At 32.2% G+C, this 9,992-nt stretch overlaps 1 protein-coding gene across 1 annotated transcript; it reads left to right on the plus strand.

The window, feature by feature from the left end:
- Window positions 1-1,630: 1,630 nt before the first annotated feature.
- Window positions 1,631-2,341, plus strand: LOC127136091 (defensin-like protein 183). Its single transcript, XM_051062691.1, has 2 exons — window positions 1,631-1,763; window positions 2,000-2,341. The coding sequence occupies exons 1-2, from the start codon at window positions 1,700-1,702 to the stop codon at window positions 2,323-2,325; spliced, it is 390 nt and encodes a 129-aa protein (XP_050918648.1). The 5' UTR covers window positions 1,631-1,699; the 3' UTR covers window positions 2,326-2,341.
- Window positions 2,342-9,992: the final 7,651 nt, after the last annotated feature.

Genomic DNA, 9,992 nt, shown 5'->3' on the forward strand with positions numbered 1-9,992 from the left:
GTGAGTGCCCCATATCTTATAACATTATCCAACATAATATTACATTTGTTGGGTCATGAGTATGAGCATCGATATTGGACTAAGAGCAACACACAAGTGAGAGAGACACTACATATCCACCAAAAACCTTAAGGTGATAGATGTGTGAATTCTCCCACTTATAAATGCTCAAGTCTCCATATTTATAATCAACATGAGACTCCAACTCACACTTGATTAGTATTCTTAACACCTCGTTCAAGTGTGAGTCCACAATGCTCCCCCTCAAGTGGAAACTCTTTTGTCCACATACACTTTACACTTGTACCGCCGTTGGCACCTCTTCTTGTACATTTTGATTTTAACGAGACACCTCTTCTTGGGTATTTAGATACAGTTAAGTTGGTCCCTTTACTTGAACCAGACTCTGATACCATGTGTTGGGTCATGAGGAGGAGCTTCAACATTGGGTTAAGAGTAACACACAAGTGAGAGAGACATCACATATCCATACAAAATCTTAAGGTGATAGGTGTGCGGATTCTCCCACTTATAAATGCTCAAGTCAACATATTTATAACCAATGTGGTATTCCAACTCACACTTGATTATTTTTCTTAACACACTTCACAAGTGTTGTCTATTTCTGAATTCAAACCTATTGCAACACTTCACAAGTGTTGCTTATTTATGAATTTAAAAATTATTCTTTACTTGAATATTTTCTTATCATTTTGAAACACACTCAAACTTATTAATTGTTAATAATTTACATCAAATATACATCATGAAATCCCTTTTTAAATCAAACGACTATTTTTTTGCTAAAACTTCATTTTTTAGACGCTCACATTATGTAGATATGCATAATAAATCGTTAGGAAAATTCAAATAAATTATCAATTATTTAAATATTATTATAAAAAAAATTAAGGATTACTAACATCAAATCATCTAACAATTAAAAAAATTATTGATAATTTCAAACAAATGAGGTATAATATATTTCCTTTTATCACAAATATAAAATCCCTTTTTATCAAACAAATGAGGTATAATATATTCCCTTTTATAATTTTGATAATGATATATTTAATAAAATCCATAATTAACATATATAATATTAAAAATAAAAATATGTTGTGGAGGTATGAGGCGAGGTGAATACTAATTAAGATATCCGTACTCATGCTCATACCCGTTTATTTTCATAAGTAATTGTCCATAATAATGTTTGTAACTATTTTATAGATTTTTATCCTATTGGATATAGATAATTTTTGCAAATGTCCACTAAAAATAAGTTCAATTACTATCCTTAATACTCCATTAAACTCCAAGATATCGGTGTGTTTTATTAGTTACATCTAATATTTTTTAATGTTTAGAATAATACTTATCTTCTAAATAAGCGGTAATTGACCTTATGATAGGTAAGAATATATTTTAATTTATTCATGCAAAAGAAACTAAAAACTCATTAAAAGAAATTTATTGAGCACAATACTAAAACCACATTAAAATAAATTTATTAATTGTCATAGATATGTTTTTATAAATATCGGAAATATTTTTTTTGGAAATGTGTCGGAAATATTTTTTCCATAAATGAATTTTTGGTTCATTATAAAATAGAGAGAGTCGTATGTTCTACATATGAGTTAATATAAGACACTACATATACACTTTGGAAGCCAAAAGAAATTAGAGTTATCAAAACATGGCAAAGAACATGATCTCAAAATGTTTTAATATCTTTGTCATCCTAGCAACCATTGCCGCAGGTAATTAGTCTCTTCTCGAGCATTTTAAATGATAAACTTCGAATTTTATTTTATTTTCTCTAATTTATTATGAAGTAAAGCACGGACAGATACAGGAAAATCGTACACGCTTACATATTGATATCGATAATAATATGACAAAAATGTCGGTGTCGTGTGTGTCCACAGATTGACACATATTTTTTTCGGAGGTCAGTGTTACATAACTAAATTTTTATTTGTTTATGTGATGATAGTGCAATATTCAAGAGTGGAAGCAGGCAAATGCTCAGAAATTTTTCAGAGATGTGATGATATGGATTGTCCTTCACACTGTAAATCAACATACGGCAGTCGTAGTTTAGGGCATACATGTGATTTGTTCTACCTCTGCACATGTCATTTCAATAAAGATCCTTCTTCACCCAATTTGTGTCACATTGGGGATGGAACATGCTTTGCTGGTGAATGTGATGCAGCTTGCTGTAATGCAAAGTGTGCTAGCAGTTTGAATCAAGGTACTGGGATTTGTATTCCAAACCAACATACCAAGGATAGATGCGTTTGTACCTATAAAAGCTAGATTACTCAGACTGTAATTAAATAATACTATGAATCAAAATATTTTTTTTTGGAAAATTTTCATTTCAATTTATTATTATCTATACATTATTTTCTCTCTAGTTTTCTTATTTCTTTTTAACTAAAATGAGTGTTTAATGTTCATAGATATTTTTTCTTCATAATCGGGTAGAGAGGCTATTAGTCAACTATTTTTTTTTGACAAAGATGATCGGTCAAAATTCAACTTTAAAATACCAATATTTTTAACACAGAGAATTTGATTATGCAGAACAATATTTAAGTATTGACAACATTAATAACAGATAGAATATGTAATTGTACAAGATAGTCCATATTTCTCTTTTATGTATATTGTATAGACTTATTTATATTATAAAAAAATTGTGTCAATTGTTACGTGGTGGAACGTGAATTGGATAGTTAGAATGGAGTGAGTTCTTTTAGTGTAGTGATGAAAGTCTCTAATACGTCGGAAGAATGATGTAAATATAAAATTAATATTCTAACGTTTAAGTCAGTAAAATCAGAGATATGTAGTTTGTGAAATAAGAGTAAGATCATACATGTTTTAGTCTGTGGTATGCCTTATTTATGGTTGACAGTTAACATTGTCTCAGTCTAACGCGACGTGAGATGTGGTGGGTCGTCCGATAAGATCTAACGATAATCGATGTGTGAGTAGGTGAGATAGGTGTCCGACTCTTTGACGAGGCTCCACCTATTTATTTGTCTTTCTGTGATGACACTCTAGATTGAGCCTGCTAGATTGAGGCAACTTCTATGGACTTTGTATATTCCGAAACAGTTGCCCACAATTTATTGCTACCACTTAGTGAGGTAAGGATTGTACTGGCAGACATGAGATCGGTCCTGAGCCCTTTCTCCTCTACTACTTCAAGTTTCTTAGGTAGATCTTCGGTTTAAAATGGGAAGCAAAGAAGTCTGTTGTTGAGTGGGAATAATTGATCACAAAACCATGCACATTATATGCTTGCATAGTAATTGAAACTTTTTGTAGAGCGAACCCTACACATGGCCATAAGTCCAAATGTAGAAATGACCTTCATGATAATTAGGAGGAAGAAGATATTGTCTTGATTCATCACTTTGATACTTGAAACATAAGCCTCGAATGCCATTATATATACTACTTATAAGATTGTTAGAAAATTAATTTAAATCGAATGGACGACCTAGATTAGAATCGTGAATGAAATCACTTTCCTTATAAGTATTTCAAGCATTCTTAAATTTCTTAGAGTTGTAATGTAGGAATATCCAAGATAATTTAGCCTATACTCGAGTTTTCATAAGACCGATGAAAACTCGAAAGTAGGGAGATGAATTCTGAAAAAGTGTGAAGATGATATGATTTTTTTTTATATTTTCTGAATTCGAAATGAAGTGTCCATATTAGTGTTATTTCTCAAGATTGCGGCCCTTGGTGAAACAACTTCCTTTTACTAAGAGTTATAAGCTTTTAACAAAAGTTACGTACTTTTTACAAAAGTTGCATTGTTTCGTTCACAACAACATTCTTCAAGAGTTGCATATTTTCATTCTGCAACACTTCACGAAGTGTTTCCTATTTTAGAATTCAAATATAATGCAACACTTTGTTGGGGAGCCCGGGGAAGTCGGGAGCACCAACAAAACTAATGCTCTAGGACCAAAAGAGAGGAAAATATCATATCTCAACCCAAAACCTTAAGATGTTAGGTAAATGGGTCCTATCTCTTATAAATCAAACATTCCACCCATTCATAGACAATGTGAGACTTTAACCACTAACACTGGCACCTAACACTCTCTCCCACAATCATGATTTATCCACATCCTATAACAGGATCCAACATCGGATCCAGCTCCTACTCCCCCACAAAGCCAAACCACAACTCTGATACGACTGACTGGGGAGTTCGAGGGAGACGGGAGCATCAACGAGACTAATGCTCCAGGACCACAAGAGAGGGAGACACGAAATCTCAATCCAAAACCTTAAGGTGTTAGATAAATGAGTTCTCTCTTTCATAAATCCACCATTCCTCCCATTAATAGGCAATATGAGACTTTAACCACTCACACTTTGACCTAACATTCTCTCCCACAAGTGTGAGTCCCCCATATCATATAACATGATCCAATACAAGATCACATTTGTTGGGTCATGAGTAGGAGCATAAACATTAGACTAAGAGCAACACACAAGTGGGAGGGACACCACGTATCCATCCAAAACCTTAAGGTGATATGTGTGTGAATTCTCCCACTTATAAATGCTCAGGTCTCCATATTTATAACCAATGTGGGACTCTAACTCACACTTGATTATTATTCTTAACACTCCCTTTCAAGTGTGAGTCCACAATGCTACTCTTCTACTCCTCGAGTGGAAACTCTTTTGTCCACATACATTTGACACTTGTAACGTCGTTGGCACATCTTCCTGGGAATTTCCATTTCAACGGGACACCTCTTCTTGGACATTTCGATAAAATTAAGCCGCTCTCTTTATTTGAACCAGACTCTGATACCATTTGTTGGGTCATGAGGAGGAGCATCAACATTGGGTTAAGAGCAACACACAAATGAGAGAGACACCACATATCCATAAAAAACCGTAAGGTGGTAGGTGTGTGACTTCTTCCACTTATAAATGCTCAAGTCTCCACATTTGTAATCAATGTGGGATTTCAACTCACACTTGATTATTATTCTTAACACACTTCACAAGTGCTGCCTATTTCTAAATTCAAACCTACTGCAACACTTCATAAGTGTTGCTTATTTTTAAACTAAAAAATTAATCTTTACTTAAGTATTTTCTTATTATTTTAAAATACACTCAAGATTATTAATTGTTAATAATTTACAACAAATATTTATAATGAAATTCCTTTTTAAATCGCACGACCATATTTGCAACACTTCACTTTTTTTTGTTTGAGAGGCTTCCAATCATGTAGATATGCATAATGAAATGCATACTAAATTATTAGGTAATATTCAACTAAATTATCAATTTTTTAAATACTTATAAAAAAAAACTAAGGATTACTAACATCACAAATTATTGATAATTTTAAAAAAATGAGGTATAATATATTCCCTTTTATAACAAATATAAATATAAAAGTATTGAATTGAATACTAAAAAGTTGCTTTATTTTATTAAACATTGTTTTCATAAATAAATCATTCATTCCTTATAATCCATTATAGAATAGAGAGTCGTACGATATACATATGAAATTAATATAAGACACTATAAATACACTTTCGAAGCCAAAAAAAAAAATTAGGATTATCAAAATATGGCAAACCACATTATCTTTTAATATCTTTGTCCTCCTAGTGACCATTGCCGCAGGTAATAAGTCTCTTCTCCAACATTTTAAATTTGTAAGAACGTTAAAAAAATTAAAATAATATTATTCTATTAAGAAATAAATAAATATTTTTATTAAAATTTGTATAATTTCGATAATAATATATTTAATAATATTTATAAGTTAACATGTATATTAATAATTGAACATATATGGAACGTGGTGTGTACTAAAGTGTCCGTATCTACGTTCGTATCCGTTTATTTTCGTTGATAATTGTCCGTGACAATATCCTTACTTATTTTATAGATTTTTTATTTTATTCTGTTGTGGATAATTTTTACAAATGACCACTAAAAATAAATTCAATTATCATTTCTAATACCTCAATAATACTCTAGGATATCTCTGAATATTTTTAATATTCAGTGTAAAAAAATATTATATATGCATCCAATTAAAATACTTTAAAGTGCCAAATCATATAAATAATTTAAAATTTAACAGCAGATTTGACGGAATACACGACTGTCATTGGTTGACAATGTAAAAATAATTTACACAGTTGATGTATCATCCTTTTTCTCTTAGAATAATACTTATCTTTTAAATAAGCGGTAATAGAAGAATATCTTAAAAAGAATTTATTTATGAAAAAAAACTAAAAACCCATTAAAAGGAATTTATAGAGCACAATACTAAAACCACATTAAATTTTTTTTATTAATTGTTTAACGTTTTTATAAAAATTATGTGTCAGGAGATAGTTTTTACAAATGTGTCAGAAATATTTTTTCTATAAATGAATTTTTGGTTTATTATAAAATAGAGAGAGTCGTATGTTATACATATGAAGTTAATATAAGACACTGCAAATACACTTTCGAAGCCAAAAGAAATTAGAGTTATCAAAACATGGCAAACCACATGATCTCAAAATGTTTTACTATCTTTGTCATCCTAGCAATCATTGCCGCATGTAATTAGTCTTTTCTCCAACATTTAAAATGATAAACATCCAATTTTATTTTACTTTCTCTAATTTATTATGAAGCACGGACACATACAGGAAAATCAGACATACACGATGTTATATAACTAAATTATTTATTTGTTTATGTGATGACAGTGCAATATTTAAGAAGTATTTGACAACATTAATAACAGATCGAATATGTAATTGTACAAGGATAGTCCATATTTCACTTTTATATATATTTTATAGACTTATTTATATTATAAAAAAATTGTGTCAATTGTTATGTGGTGGAACGTGAATTGGATAGCTAGAATGGAGTGGGTTCTTTTACTGTAGTGATGAAAGTCTCTAATGTTGCGGAAGAATAATGAAAATGTAAAATTAATATTCTAACGTTTAAGTCAGTAAAATCAGAGATATGTAGTTTGTGAAGTAAGAGTGAGATCAGACATGTTCTAGTCCGTGGTATGACTTATTTATGGTTGATAGTTAAAATTGTCTCAGTCTAATCCGACGTGAGATGTGGTGGCACTACTAGAAAAACTGTTTTTAGCGTCGGCCATTTACAGACGCTAACGGTGAAAAAACAGACACTAATATGTGGTTAGCGTCGGTTTAGCGTCGGTGTCGGGCCTTGAATAAAAGTTGCGAAGCTACTGTGTAACGTCGGCTAAAGATACACCGACGCTACGTAGCCTCGGGGAGACGGAGGCTAAAGCGGACACTAATGGAACCGACGCTATGTTGTTTCAAAACCATGAAAAGTCAATATTATGTTTAGCGTTGGCCGGTCCGACTCTAAAGTCAACAAAAAAAGTCAACAGATAGCGTCCGTGTCACCGACCCTAAAGTCAACATAGAAAAGTCTATACTAATATTTAGCCTTGCATACACCGACTCTAAAGTCAACAAAAAAGGACAATAACGGGTTGCAACATGACAACCTCACTCGAACAAATTTTTTCAATCCACAATATCATATTTATGGTAAAACATTTGGAAACAATTTTAAACATTCGTGAAAGTAACTACAAAAGTTCTACCCACATTAACTTTCAAAAAACATACACAAAAAGTAATCACATCCGAGATTAATTCGTTCTACTAAAAGTACAAGATCAATCTTCATCTAATGATTGATCATCCAAATCGTCATCATAATGATGAGAATGTGATACAAAAGTTGAAGTGTCAAATTTCTTCATCATAAATTCCTTCCAAGCATTCATCTCCCTCTCCATCCTTTGTGCAGTCTCGGTAGCAGCTTTTGCAGCCTCGGTAGCAGCTCGCATTGCTTCGTTAGCCTCTTGTAATTGGGTCGTTGCAGCCTCGGCAATTTGTTCAGCTCTAATTCTAGCTGCTCTTTCAGCTTCTAATGACATCCCAAACATAGAGTGTTGAGGAGTTTGAGATTGTTGGGTAAAACTTTTTGATCCACGTTTTAGATTAATAGCTAAATCTGCAGCGCCATAAACCCGACCACGGTTACGGCCCCCAGCAGCCTCTGTCCATAGCTGATTTACACGCTCTCCATCTAACACCTGAACAACCTCTCCATTCCCTTCTTCAGTTGGCTGAAGTTCTGCATCAAACTTCTCTTTAAAAGTCTTCTGCATAACACAACATTATAATGCTAAGTTAGTGCTCTGTTAAGAATTTAGAGATGATATGTTGGTTAGAAGTTAGTGCTCTGTTAAGAATTGTTAGAATTTGTTAAATGTTGTTAAAAGGTTGAATCAGTTAACTATTTATAATGCTAAGTTTGTTTGAGTTACATAGTTAGTAATAGTTAGTTTCCTAATTGATTTTTCAACCTGCGTTTCAATTTCATAAAAAACTGCAGCAACAACAACTTAACCAAATTTGTTCAATCACATTCATTTCCTAATTGATTCAATAACTTCGTAATTCAATAAAATGCCAACAGTAATAACCATCCTATTTAATATTCAAATAAGTGTGACAATAATGCATAATCAATTAACAGTAGGTTTTCATAAATCATGAATCAAATCAATTTGCACCACAAGATTGCTAGCATTTTCATGTGACTGAACCAATTAAGCTAGTTTCCATTTGATCAAAATCGACTTAGTAAACTCATGCATCTAGAAGGTAATATATGTGACAGAATTTCATTTTCAATGGAATCGATTCCCTAGCAGAATTCAACTTGTCCAAACATCTAACAAATTAACTCTAACCGAATTAACATTCCAACTGTCATCTAACAAAAGTTATAATTAATTGCATTTTAACAACTCTTTCCTAACTTCACTCACAGTGTAACAACCAAACAAAAAAACTAATAAAAAATATTACTAACTATGCTCCTTGTTGATTAATAGAACGAATTATCACAAAAGTTAGAGTTAGTTTACATGGATAGAGTTAGCAGTTTTGAAACTCTATTAGAATTATATACCAACCTTAATTGGACTGCAAGTAAAAAAAATAGTTCGAATTAGTGGTTAGCATATGGTTAATTGAATGTTTGATTTCTGTTAGTGTTAGGAGTCGGATTAGTGAGTAATGTTGAGTTGTTAGCACGTCACTGTCAGTAGGTTGAAAAAGTAAGGAATATTTAACAGCAAGATAACACAAGCAGGAATTTCAAACTGATTGCAGGAATTTCAAACTGATATCAAACAGCACAGCAAATATTGATGCAGGAATTTCAAACAAATATCAAACAGCACAGCAAACTGATTGCAGGAATTTCAAACTGATAGTTAAACATAGGACTTGTGCTATTATATCTAACTTACATTAGACTATAAAAATGGATAACTAGATCCTTTTTGGAGAGTTTAATTTGAATAAGTTTGCTTCTGAAAGCATGGATGCAAATATTGATGCAGTAAAATTTACGAGAACTTACATAAGTAGATGCAGCACGACTGTCAACCCATTCACCATTTTTCCTCTTGTGTGTTTTTAAAAATAACTCATCGGGACGCAGATCCCTTTGAAGTTCACGTGACTACAAAAATCAAATAATCCAATAATCAATACAGAATACGAGTAAAACTGTCAAGATATAAAGAATCTTCATAATAATAATAATTTGTTAGGATTTTATTACTTACAAGTTGAAGTGCAACATCAATATGAGCCTTACGGCCTGTGGTGTGGACTGCTCCGCCTCTTGCGGAAGCTCGATTGGTCTTGTTTTGAGAAGACACAGCCAAAAACTCGGTCTTTTTCCAATAAGTTTGAAGTTCAACCCAAGCATCATCACCAATCCATGAAGGTCGAGTCCCTTTTCTCCTCGCCTTCCCCAACATGTCGTTTAATCGTTTTCTTCCTTTTTTTTCAAATGCGCTATAGACAAATGCATGATCGAAAGGATCCCAC

This window comes from Lathyrus oleraceus, chromosome 1, assembly GCF_024323335.1.
Source record: "Lathyrus oleraceus cultivar Zhongwan6 chromosome 1, CAAS_Psat_ZW6_1.0, whole genome shotgun sequence".
In the NCBI taxonomy this organism is placed as follows: domain Eukaryota; kingdom Viridiplantae; phylum Streptophyta; class Magnoliopsida; order Fabales; family Fabaceae; genus Lathyrus; species Lathyrus oleraceus.